At 39.2% G+C, this 12,626-nt stretch overlaps 1 protein-coding gene across 3 annotated transcripts in view; it reads right to left on the bottom strand.

Annotated features, from left to right (window-relative positions):
* The window catches only part of TUSC3 (tumor suppressor candidate 3), a 149,013-nt gene that overhangs the window by 119,193 nt on the left and 17,194 nt on the right, over positions 1–12,626 (bottom strand). For all 3 annotated transcript variants that reach the window (XM_049865208.1, XM_049865207.1, XM_049865209.1), the window contains exon 2: positions 295–464. In XM_049865208.1, the coding sequence (XP_049721165.1) occupies positions 295–464 (170 nt within the window). The remainder of the gene's footprint in view (positions 1–294; positions 465–12,626) is intronic.

Below are 12,626 nucleotides of genomic sequence, written 5' to 3'. Positions count from 1 at the left end.
GGCACTGCCTGAATCACATATTTTACCTTTATGCAGGATATAAAGATAGCATAACTTTGTTTTCATAATTATATGTGTAACTGGTCAATAAACATTTTATATGTTCTCAATAAAAGAATATTAGCCAACTAAAGCCACTTTCTAGAATACACTGATTTTAAGCTTACTTTTAAATGCACATAGTTATACCTGAGTACACCACCAAATAATTGTTTTTCTTACACATATGTATCTTAAAATAAACATATAAGTCTAGGATAATAATTTCTAAAAGTTAAAAAATACATAAGTTACCTGCACACAGAACACTGCCGCTGAGGCTGAAGAGCAGTGAACATGACAATCATGGAATAGTTTCGCGGGGGCGTCTTTATAAATTTCCGGAATTTATCGCCATTCATTCGGAAGATGGAACGTCTGGAACTCCAGTCCATCAGCTGCTCCACTTTTTCAGCTAAAAGGTTCTGAAATTAAACATACGGTTAAAGTCCTTTAGTTTGTATTTCATATAAACAAAATGATGTAGTTTTATTTTACCCAAAATGAATTTCTGTGAAAAGTCCATGGTGGTGAACATGTTCATTGTTAAGTGACCATGTATGCATAAAATACTCATTGTTAAGTGACCAAATATGCATTAAAAAGTATTTTTCCTAATTATTTCAAAGGTTTATAAAACAGATATGAAAAGTAAAAAATTATTTCGACTTCCAGAAAGATGGAATAGATGTACTTTTCCCTAATTCTCCCACTAAAACTAAAAACCAACCGCGTTGCTGTCGAGTCAATTCTAACTCACAGCGACCCTACAGGACAGAGTAGAACTGCCCCCACAGGGTTTCCAAGGATTGCCTGGTGGATCTGAACTACCGACCCTTTGGTTGGCAGCCGCAGCACTTAACCGCTATGCCACCGGGCTTTCCAATCCTTCCACTAAATGTAGCTTAAAATTCTATCATTCACTTACCAATATTAAATTAAAAGAAAAAAAAGGCATAATAGGACTGAAAGGTGGAGAGGAGGCGGCGCACTGGCTAGGACTGCAGGGCCTGGGGAAGCACACAGCAGTAGGCTCCCTGGGTGTCCTCTTGCCTGGTACTGCCCTGACTGGTTCTTGCAGGAGCTGGCAGATCCAAGACCGCCAATGAAAGCAGACACTAGGCCCTAAGGACAGCCTACTGTCTCCCCACGGGGTAAGGAAAGGGCAGCAAAGCAAGATTAAAAAAAAAAAAACTTTTACACAGTAACGGCTCTACTCCAGTCAAACATCAGGGGACAAAACTGCAGCCCCCTTCCCCCCCTCCAGACTCAGAAGGGAAGGCTGCGTCGGGGGCTTCGACGCCTGCCCTCCCTGAGCTGGGGGCCAGGACTTTCATCCCAGCCCACACGGTGTCAGCGGAGGAGGCCTGGATTTCCACACTCCCCCTCCCCACTAGGGTGCTGTCAGAAGCAGCAATGGGGCCCTCTCTCTCATCGTGCCATGTCAGTGGGAGCCACAAGGGGACAGTAATGAGGCAATGCTGCCAGGGTTGTATTAGAAACTAGGTGGCACAGTGGTTAAGAGCTTCGGCTGCTAACCAAAAGGTCGCCAGTTCAAGTCCACCAGGCGCTCCTTGGAAACCCTATGGAGCAGTTCTACTCTGTCCTATAGGGTCGCTATGAGTCGGAATTGACTTGATGGTAACAGGTTTGGTTTTCCCGGTTTATGGGGCTCATGTAAATCTTCACACACGTGTGTGCACGCAAACACATCCCACATTCTACCTCCATCAGGAAGAACAGCACAGTCATGGGTCAAGGTCAAGGACCTTACTGGGCTGTGATGCTTGTCAAGTGGAACCTGCTGTGGTTTCTCGAACAGTCAGAAAATATTTGCAATACTTAATCTGACAAAGGACTTGTATCCAGATTATATACAAAACCTACGAATCAAATAAAAAAGGCAGAAAAACAAAGAAAAACACTAGGATATTTTAGTATACTTTTCTCATTAAATACACACACAAAAATACAGTTTCTTTTTACTTATTCTTTGAATTCCTACAATAATCTTACTCTATTTTTTCTTGTTTAGATAATCACATAATTACATTACATTAATATGCATTTATCAAATCACAAAATAACGGTGAAGGGTCAAAGATTTTACCCTACTTGCAAGCTATCAAGTAAGTTTCATAGATTCTGGCAGAAACGGGACTCCTGAGTGAATGTGAACACTGAATAAAAATAAAATGTAAAGGACAATTAAAGCTTCTAGAAACCAAAATATCAGTGGTTAAACACTAAACCACCTCATCTACTTTATGACCTGATTGTTCACTAAAGCAAAGATCACCAATAGTTTGGGAAAACCCAGAAGATGACAACGAGCTACACAACAAATAGGAAAAATAGACCATTTTTACCAAAATTATAAAATGCACAGTATACATATTCGGGTTTAGTATACGTACACCATACTGAGCGCAAAGATTCAAACAAGGAGTTAATCAATTAAGAATTCTGCAAATCACGGTATTGTTACAGAAACGTAATCCGCCCAGTGTCAGGAAACTTTAACCATTATTTTATTCAAAGGTGTGAAAGCGAGAGATTTAAAACACATTAAAAAAAATCATACCAAAAATTATTTGACATAGTGTAATTTCCAAAAAGGAAAATAATAAAACAATTCCATTTACCAAAGCAGCTGGAAGAATAAACTATCTGTGAATAAACTTAACCAAGGAGGTGAAAAACACTGCTGAAAGATTATTAAAGACCTAAATTAAAAAAAAAAAAAAAAATTCCTGTTCACGGATAGGAAGAGTTAATACTGTTAAGATAGCAATACCACCCGAAGCAATCTAAAGATCCCATGTGACTCCTATAAAGATTCCAACGGCCCTTTTACAGATAAGGAAAAGCCGTTCTTCAAATTCATATGAAATTGTCAGGACGACACAAGCAATCTTGGGAAAAAACAGAACAAGTTTGGGAGATGCACACTTCTTGATTTCAAAACCTCCTGAAAAGCTACAGTAATTAAAACAGTGTGGTATTTGCATAAACATAGACTACAGACCAATGTAACAGAATTTAGAGCAGAGGAATAAGCCTGTGTTTGTGCTAATTGATTTTCGACAAGGGTGTCAAAACCATTCAATGGGAATAAAACGTTCTCTTCCAAAAATCGTACTGGGATAATTAGGCACCCACGTGCGGAGGAACGGAGGTGGACTCCTAACTTACACTACGTACAAAAATTAACTCAAAACGGATCATCAACCTATGTATTAGAGCTAAACTATAAAACTCCTAGAAGAAAACATACGTTATCAATCTTTACTACTATGGATTTCACAATGGATTCTTAAATATGGCACCAACACACCAGCAAAAAAAGAAAAATAAATTGCGCCAAAGGACTTCAGAAACAAAGTGAAGAGACAACCTCCAGAATGAGAAAAAAAAAAAAATTGCAAACCATATATGTGATAAGCGTCTAGTGTCCAGAATATATGGAGAACCCAAAACTGAATAACAAAAAATACAACCCGATTAAAAATTAGACAAAGGATTTGAATGGACATTTCTCAAAAAAAGATATACAGGTGCTGACAAGCTCATGAAAAGATGTTCAACATCACTAGTCATTAAAAAGCAAAACCAAACCAGTCGCCATGGAGTCAATTCCAACTCATGGTGGCCCCCATGTGTTGCAGGGCAGAACTGTGCCTTATAGTGTTTTCGTGGCTGAGACCTGTCAGAAGCAGGTTGCCAGGCCTTCCTTCCAAGGTGCTACTGGGTGTAGCCTTTCAGTTATCAGCAAAACCCTTAACTACGTGTACCACCCAGGGCGCCACTTAATGCTAGAATCAGATATAACTTTTAAAGGTGTAGATGAAGAAGGAAGGAAGCCCTAAGACTGAGATTATAAACTGGAAAACGACTGAGATTTTAATAGCCAGACTTCAGAACTCTTTACACACAACACCCTCCTGTCAACAGACAACAGCATCAGAATGGGGGCCCCAGTATTTTCTCTAAAGGATTAAACTACAAAGTCATTTAATAAGGGACAGTCATAGAATGGGCTAAATGAGCATCTCATTTCTATTCCACTACTACAATAGGTTCTGTCACTATCTTTCTCAAACTCTTTCATATCTCTACTGGATATGTATTACTGTATAAACAAATACCTCATTTTCAAACAGGTGCCGATACAAAGAATCCCCCCAGCTGTAAGTAACAGCAGAGAGGAGAATCTACTTGCCGCCGTACAGGGCCATCTGGCTTTCCTCCCTTGGGAGTGTGGATCCAGGCCAGAGGGCCGTAACCAGTGTGAACGAGTATAGCAGGGACCCTATTATCATAATACACTATATCATAAAATAATCCGCACTGCTCCAGAAGTCAACGTATATAACCCTTCACTGTTTACGGCAACATACTATGCGCTACACGTGAAGTAAAAATTCACCGCAAGAATACGGAAAAGCAACAACATTAACTACCCATAAACTGCAAAATGGAGAGACCATTTTTTCAGCAAGTTCACTCTTAAGCCACACAACAAATCAGTAAATCACTGATGGTTGGATTATTAAAACCAAGAAAATTTAAATAGAATCCAACAGAAAAAAAGCCAAGAGCACAGCTTTAAATGTACTCTAAAAGTTTTCTACCACCTTTTTCATCAACATTTAAATAAGACTTGGCCTACCAAGTTACTTTCAAATGGCAAGAAAAAGTCAAGTTTTTTAAGAACAAAACGTTTCCTTTGGTTATTCTGTATAAAAGACATACTATTAAAATATTACTCCTGGTATCTGTATTACTGACCTCTAAGGTTGAGGGTCACCGAAATCGCCAGAAAAACTTATGTGTGGCTTTGTGTGGAAGAAATTGAGTAATATGTGAGGCAATATTCTAACCTCGGGCCCTGAAGGAGAGTGAGATGTCCCCAGTGTCATGTTTATCCCTATAAAACAACTTACCATAATTTATTTGGAGTTCTTGAGTGGTTAACTCACTTGGCTGCTAACCAAAAGACTGGAGGTTCAAGGCCACCCAGAGGTGCCTCGAAAGAAACACCTGGCGATTTACTTCCAGAAAGTCAGCCACCGAAAACCCCACGGAGCACAGTCCTATTCTACAGCACACAGGGTCCCCACGAGTTGGAACCGGCTCCAAGGCAACCGGCATTTTATTTGCATTACTTTCTCAGGGTTGCTGTAACGAAGTACCACAAGGTGGGGGGCCTAAAAAACCAAAAATATATTGTCTCACAGCAGGAGACTAGAAGTCAGAATTCAGGGTGACAGCAGGGTCCCCGTGCTCTCTGGAAGCTCTAGGGGAGGGTCCTTTCTTGTCTCCCCAGCGTCTGGTGGCTCCAGGCGTTTCTAGGCTTCAGCTGCAGCATAACTGCCTCTCTGCCTCGATCTCCCCATTACGGTCTCCCTTCTGTCCATCTCTGTCTTCTCTTTAGTAAAGACACCACCCAGGCTGGACCAGCACCCACCCCACTCCAGTGTGACCTCATGTCAAAAAGACCCAATTTCCAAACAGGGTCACATTCACAGTTACCGGCATTAAGACGTCAGGATATCATTCTGGGAGACACAATTCAATCCGTAACAATGTTGAAATTTATTGTTTATAAAAAGTACAAAAATACTGTAAAGTAAAAAAGCAAACAAAAAATTAAGAAATTCAGTACAAACAGACCCTCATGGAGAAGGAGGGAAACTACTTGAAAATACAACCAAGAGATGAATCAAAATAAAGAACTCACGAAAACAGCAGTTATGGTAAAAGACTAAATGGTGAGTATAGTATTTAATCTACTGAATGTAAATACATTTTAAGGTAAAGCTAAGACTAAACAACTCTAGCAATTATGGTTATAGAATAAGTCTGACCATAACGGTTTGCCTAGTAGTCCCTTTCTCTCTTAAAAATGGATGTTATATGGCTACTCAAGACTTAAAACATTGACATTAATTTACCAAATATTTAGAGATGGGGAAGAGAATTAGGGAAGAAATGTGAAGAGTACAAGATTTCTGAATCCTTTATAGTATACATGAAACCCTGGTGGTGTAGTGGTTAAATGCTATGGCTCCTAATCAAGAGGTCGGCAGTTCAAATCCGCCAGGCGCTTCTTGGAAACTCTGTGGGGAGTTTTAGTCTGTCCTATAGGGCCACTGTGAGTCGAAACTGACTTGACAGCAGTGGGTTTGGTTTTTTTGTTTTTACAGTATACAGTCAATCAATACAGGCTTTAATAAAAATATACCATTGTTTAAAAAATAGTGATACATGTGTTGAAGGGGAGGAAGGATACTGATGTCTGCAACTCACTTGCAAATACATCTAAAAAGATGGACTGATGAATGACAGGTAAGATGAACAGATACGTGACAAGTATGGTAAAATGTTAACTGGTGAACCTAGCTGGTCAGTATTTGAGTACTCAGTGTAAAATCATTTCCAACTTTTCTGTATGTTTGAAAATATTCATAATAAAACGTTGAGAAAAAAAATAAAGCTCATCTAATGTTACTGACAACTGCTTTTGAGTGATGAGCTTTTTAGTGGGTTTTTCATTTTACCCTTATCTTTGAACATTTCTATTTTGCTTTTTATTAACACGTATTCTTTTAAAACTACGGTTGTAGTTTTTAAAAAGAGTTGAATATTATCAGTTACTTTTACCGTCTAGTACTAAATTAGAAACGCCGTAAAGCCCCAAACCATGTCTTATTCATCACTCTGTCCCTAATCCCAGCCCAGTGACTGTCTCATAAATACTTGTATATTAATTACTTAATTAGTTCATCATCAGTTACTTAAGTAATACTTAGTTAATTAATGAAACAATTTACTGGAGATGTAGACACGGAATTAACATGGCTCTGTCAGAGGTGAAAGCTCCCTTGGCTAGACACCCTAAAATTGTTTTAACCAATCTCTATTTACAGAGGGAACATTACACCATCTCTCCCTACCCACTTGTGGTCAAAACCGAAAAACCAAACCCACTGCGGTTGAGTTGATTCCCACTCATACTGACTCAGAGTAGAACTGCCCCATAGAGTTCCCAAAGTGTGCCTGTTGGATTCAAACCGCTCACCTCTTGGTTAGCAGCTTTAACAGCTAACCACTACACCCTCAGGGTTTCCCCACTTGTCGCAGGAGTGTGCAAAACATTTGCTATTATGACTAGAGAGCACCCTGGGTGAAAGCTGGTCATGAAAACTAGGAAGTAGACTACATATAAAGTATTTAGTGTTCTTATTCATTCAGTAAAAACATTTACTTCATTTTATATACAAATATATGAAATGAATCACTATAAAATGTAAATTAAAACCATATTAAAGAACACAATATGGAGACACGTTGGTACAATCTTTGTTGTTAGTTGCTGTCAAGTCAATTCCATCTCACGACGTCCCCACGTGTGTAGAGCAGAGCTGACCTCTGAAAAGCAGATCACCAGGCCTGTCTTCCGAGGTGCCTCGGGGTGGGTTTGAACGGCCAACCATTTGGCTAGTAGTCGAGGGCTTAACCCTTTGCACTGCCCAGGAACTCTACCAAAACACTGTCTAAAGTACTATTTCATATTTTAAAAATACATATGTGTAGTCCTTCATTAATTTATTTTACATATTAAATATATGGGAGGATCTATAGCAAATTGATAATACTTTATTTCTGGAGGAGATTACAGGCATATGTTTATTTCTACTTCATAAATTTCTACATTGCTTGACATTTTATCCATATTACTTTATAAACGTAACAACAATCATTGTCAGTTGAAAAGAGACAGTAAACTTGATATCCAAAAAAAGAGTACCTAAAAGACAAGAGCTGGACTATATGAAGAACAGGGCATCAGGATTAGAGGAAGACTCATGAACAACCTGTGTTATGCAGATGACACAACCTTGCTTGCAGAAACTGAATAGGACTTGAAGCACTTAATGATGAAGGTAAATGACCACAGCCTTCAACACATACCTCAACATAAAGAAAACAAAAATCCTCACAACTGGACCAAAAAGCAACATCATGATAAATGGGGAAAAGATTGATGTTGTCAAGGATTTCATTTTACTTGGATCCACAATCAACACCCATGGAAGCAGCAGTCAAGAAACCAAAGGACACACTGCACTGGACAAATCTGCTACGAAAGACCTCATTGAAGTGTTGAAAAGCAAAGGTGTTACCTTGAAGACTAAGGTGCATCTGACCCAAGCCATGGTGTTTTCAATCACCTCATATGCATGTGAAAACTGGACAATGAATAAAGAAGACCAAAGAAGAACTGATGCCTTTGAATTGTGGTGCTGGAGAAGAATATTGAATATACCATAAACTGCCAAAAGAACAAATCTTTCTTGGAAAAGTATGACCAGAATGCTCCTTGGAAGCAAGAACGGTGAGATTACTTCTCATACACTTAAAACATGTTGTCAGGAGGGATCAGTCCCTGGAGAAGGATATCATGCTTGGGGATGTAGAGAGTCAGTAAAAAAGAGGAAGACCCTCAATGAGATGGACTGACACAGCGGCTGCAATGATGGGCTTAAGTATAGCAAGGATTGTGAGCGTGGCAGAGGACCCGGCAGTGTTTCGTTCTGTTGTGTACAGGGTCACTATGAGTCGGACCCAGCTCAATGGCACCTAACAACAACAACAAAAGACAAGAAATTCTGATTCCTCTAAGAAGTAATCTGAAACAAGCCAGGTGTTAAAATCAGTTACTCTATGCTTCTTTGCTATTCTTACAATAACCTTCCTATATCTACTGATTGATTCCACTCTCTCTCAGAAGCTACACTCCCACTTCAATCTAATCCTTATTTTGGGGTCAGCTTATTATCTGAGAAAATAAGAACATTTCATCATAGTCTAACTTGCACGGTTACTACTACATTCATCTTTGTTGATGAACATTTTAGTCCATTTCAGTAAAAATGACCTGGAGTAGATATCAAAAGTTCTTCAATAACCAGACTTTTATGTAGCTCTTTACTAAAAAACCTATCCCAGATATTTCAAATCTAATTTAGTGAACGATTAAGAGACAGGAGATACAAGAAACCAATATAAACCCCCCCAAATAAAACCATTTTCTTGGGTTTAGTATGATAAAGGCTGGAGCTTTCTGGTGATAAAGATGCCAGAAACAGACAAATTTAAACTATTAAGTTACTGCAGAGTACTACAGTCCTAACCACCTTCACAGAGGGAGCTTACATTCTGCTACCATGAACATCAACCACTGTTCAAAGGCTTACCCTTAAACAGCCTAAACAAAAAAATTAGAAAGCAAACAAACCCTTAGATGAATTTTAAACATTAGTTCTGTAATTATATACCTGAGTAGCCTATACCCCAAACCCGTACCTGAAATAAACAGAAACTAATCCTTTTTCCACTTCTGACTCTATCTTTGGACCATCGCTTTTTTTATTACATTTATTTATAATAACTATATAAAATAACTGTCATTATTTTAAGAACTTGGGGAACTGTTTTAATGCAGAAAAATAAAAATAATAAAACATTCATATAGCCACCACACAGAAACGATAATTATCAGTGAGTCAGGTCTGTTTTTTTTCAGGTTTTTTAAATGAAAACATTACAGACACAACTGAACTTTGTTTTATCCCATCTTATTCTCCTCTCTCCAACTCAGATGAAAATATCATCTTTAAAATATGTATTTATACAAAGACACATACACTGTTGCTAGTTACTGTTTACACAAAGACATGTATGTTGTTGTTAGCTGCCATTCAATCAACCTTATGTATGACAGAATGAAAAGGTGCCTGGTCCTGCAACATGTTTCATTCCATTGTTGGGGCTGTTCTGTCCATACATCTCAGAGGCTCAGAGATTATTTATGCTGGAACCAAAAAAAAACCACCTTATATGAAAAGCATTCCTAAAATACCAGTGCTGGGCCACACAAGGAGTACATATGCATGTACAGTGGAGCCCTGGTGGCACACTGGTTAAGCACTCGTCTGCTAACCAAAAGGTCGGCAATTCAAAGCTTCCAGCCGCTCCTCGGAAACTCTATGGGGCAGTTCTACGCTGTTCTATAGGGTCACTATGACTCGGAATTCACTCGACAGGGTTTCGTTTTGGTTTATTATGTGTATATATATATGCAAATATATGTATATACATACATACAATATACATATATACAAATAAACATTTACTAGGGAAACCCTGGTGGCGTAGTGGTTAAGTGCTACAGCTGCTAACCAAGAGGTCGGCAGTTCGAATCCACCAGGCGCTCCTTGGAAACTCTATGGGGCAGTTCTACTCTGTCCTACAGGGTTGCTATGAGTCGGAATCGACTCGATGGCACTGGGTTTGGTTTGGGTATTATGTAAAAGGAGCCCTGGTGGTGGAGTGGTTAAGCGTTTGGCTGCTAACCATGAAGGCTGGCAGTTCGAATCCACCAGCTGCTCCTTGGAAGCTCTATGGGACTGTCCTATAGGGTCACAATGAGAAGGAATCAACTCGACGGCAACAGGTTTTTGTGATAACATCTAAAAACAATACATATTACTAACTAAAGGTATTTTCCCCCTATTAATCAATTTAGAATTTGAATTGCCTTAAATTTTTTCAGATTTATTTTATATAGTGGTTAGGTACATTGTGATTTGTCTTTTTCGTTTCCAGAATTAACTGAAATACAGTACCAGCGTTTACTTTTACATTACACCTTGCGTTGTGTGGGATTTCATTTTCTAGCAGTTCATTGTTTTTTGTTGCTTGTTGTTCACACGCAAATGCTTATTTCCTGTGGATTCTAGCGCAGAATATATGACACTTATATTAATAATTTGTCCTAGGGGTTGTATCTTTTCCATCTTCACATTTTACACCTACTTGTGAAAAGACAGTATCTTAGGGTGGAATGAGGAAGCAATGCACTGGTCTAAGATAAGTGGCATTGGGTTTGCACTCAGACAGGCACAAGTGGCTATCTTTGCAATCTTGGGGAAACTGCCTAATCTTTGTAAATGGGATGGTAACAGTCTTTGTGACAATTAAATCTTTAATATGTATGTGAATATATGTATGTACATACCTATGTGTGCATGTCTACATATATCTATTATTACACACGAGATGTTTGTTAGTATAAAAAACCAGACTAGTTGCCTTTGGTTTCTGGCTGTATGGACATTATCCTATCACTGACAGCATTGTACTTCAGGATAAATCTTCCAATGTTCTTTTCGATGATGAATGTGACGCCATTCCTCTTCAAGGTGTCATTCTCAGCATAGCAGATCATATGATTGCCCTGTTCAAAATGGCCAATACCAACTCATTTCAGCTCACTAATGCCTAGGATATCTATCCTTATACATTCCATTTCATTTCTGACAACTTCCAATTTTCCTAGATTCATACTTCATACATTCCATGTTCCGTTTATTAATGGATGTCTGCAGCTGTTTCTTCTCATTTTGAATCGTGCCATATCAGCAAACGAAGGTCCCAAAAGCTTTACTCCATCCATGTTATTAAGGTCGACTCTACTCTGAGGAGGCAGCTCTTCCCCCTGTAGTATTCTGAGTGCCTTCCGACCTGAGGGGCTCATCTTCCATCACTATATCAGACAATGTTCAGCCACTATTCATAAGGTTTTCACTGGCCAATTTTTTCAGAAGCAGACCACCAGGTCCTTCTTCCTAGTCTATCTTAGTCTGGAAGCTCCGCTGAAACCTGTCCACCATGGGTGATCCTGCTGGCACTTGATATGCCAGTGGTATGGCTTCCGGCGTCACAGCAACACGCCAGCCATCACAGTAGGACAAACTGACAGGCGAGTGGTGGCACACTGGAGGGGCAAGCTGAAAAGACCACAGGCTAGCACTCCCTTCCAGTTCTACGCATAGTGTGGAGGTGTTATCCCATGAGAAGGCCATTACCTCCCCCATCCCCAGCTCCAGGACAGGAGAACAGAGGTTCTGTCTAAGAAAAGAGACAAAACGGGAAAACTGGCAGCCACATGGCATTGCCTAAGGCACTGTGGAAAACAATGCGATTTTAGAGAAACGATTAGATACTAGCTGTTGTTTTTTTTAGTTTCTGTCCAGTCGATTCCAACCCAAGGCAACTCCATGTGTTACACAGTAGAACTGCTCCACAAGGTATTCCTGGCTGTAATCTCAATAGAGGCAGATCGCCAGGCCTCTTCTTCCCAGTACCACTGGGTGTGTTCACACTGCCAGCCTTTAGTGGAGGACTTGCCGGCTCTGGAGGCTTAACTACAATCTCTGGCAACTCCTTTTTATGCCACATTAACCACTTTACAAGGCAGCCATTTTTAAAACAAAGTCAAACACAAAAATGAACTTTAAAAATTTCTTATTTATAAGTATATGATTAAATACCAAAAAAAGTCTGTGTAGCTACCCCAAAATATATCTGATTGAATATGCCCCATAAAATGTACATTTTAATAACAATGTGCTGCATTCCAAAAAACCATCAATTGGTTTTGATACATAAGCTTCCAGTAGATATAAAATTTTCCAAATAGCAAATTCAAAAAAAAAAAAAAACTTAAATAAAAAGGG

Source organism: Elephas maximus, chromosome 22 (genome assembly GCF_024166365.1).
Source record: "Elephas maximus indicus isolate mEleMax1 chromosome 22, mEleMax1 primary haplotype, whole genome shotgun sequence".
Classification (NCBI taxonomy): domain Eukaryota; kingdom Metazoa; phylum Chordata; class Mammalia; order Proboscidea; family Elephantidae; genus Elephas; species Elephas maximus.
This window is presented reverse-complemented; position numbering and strand designations above follow the sequence as displayed.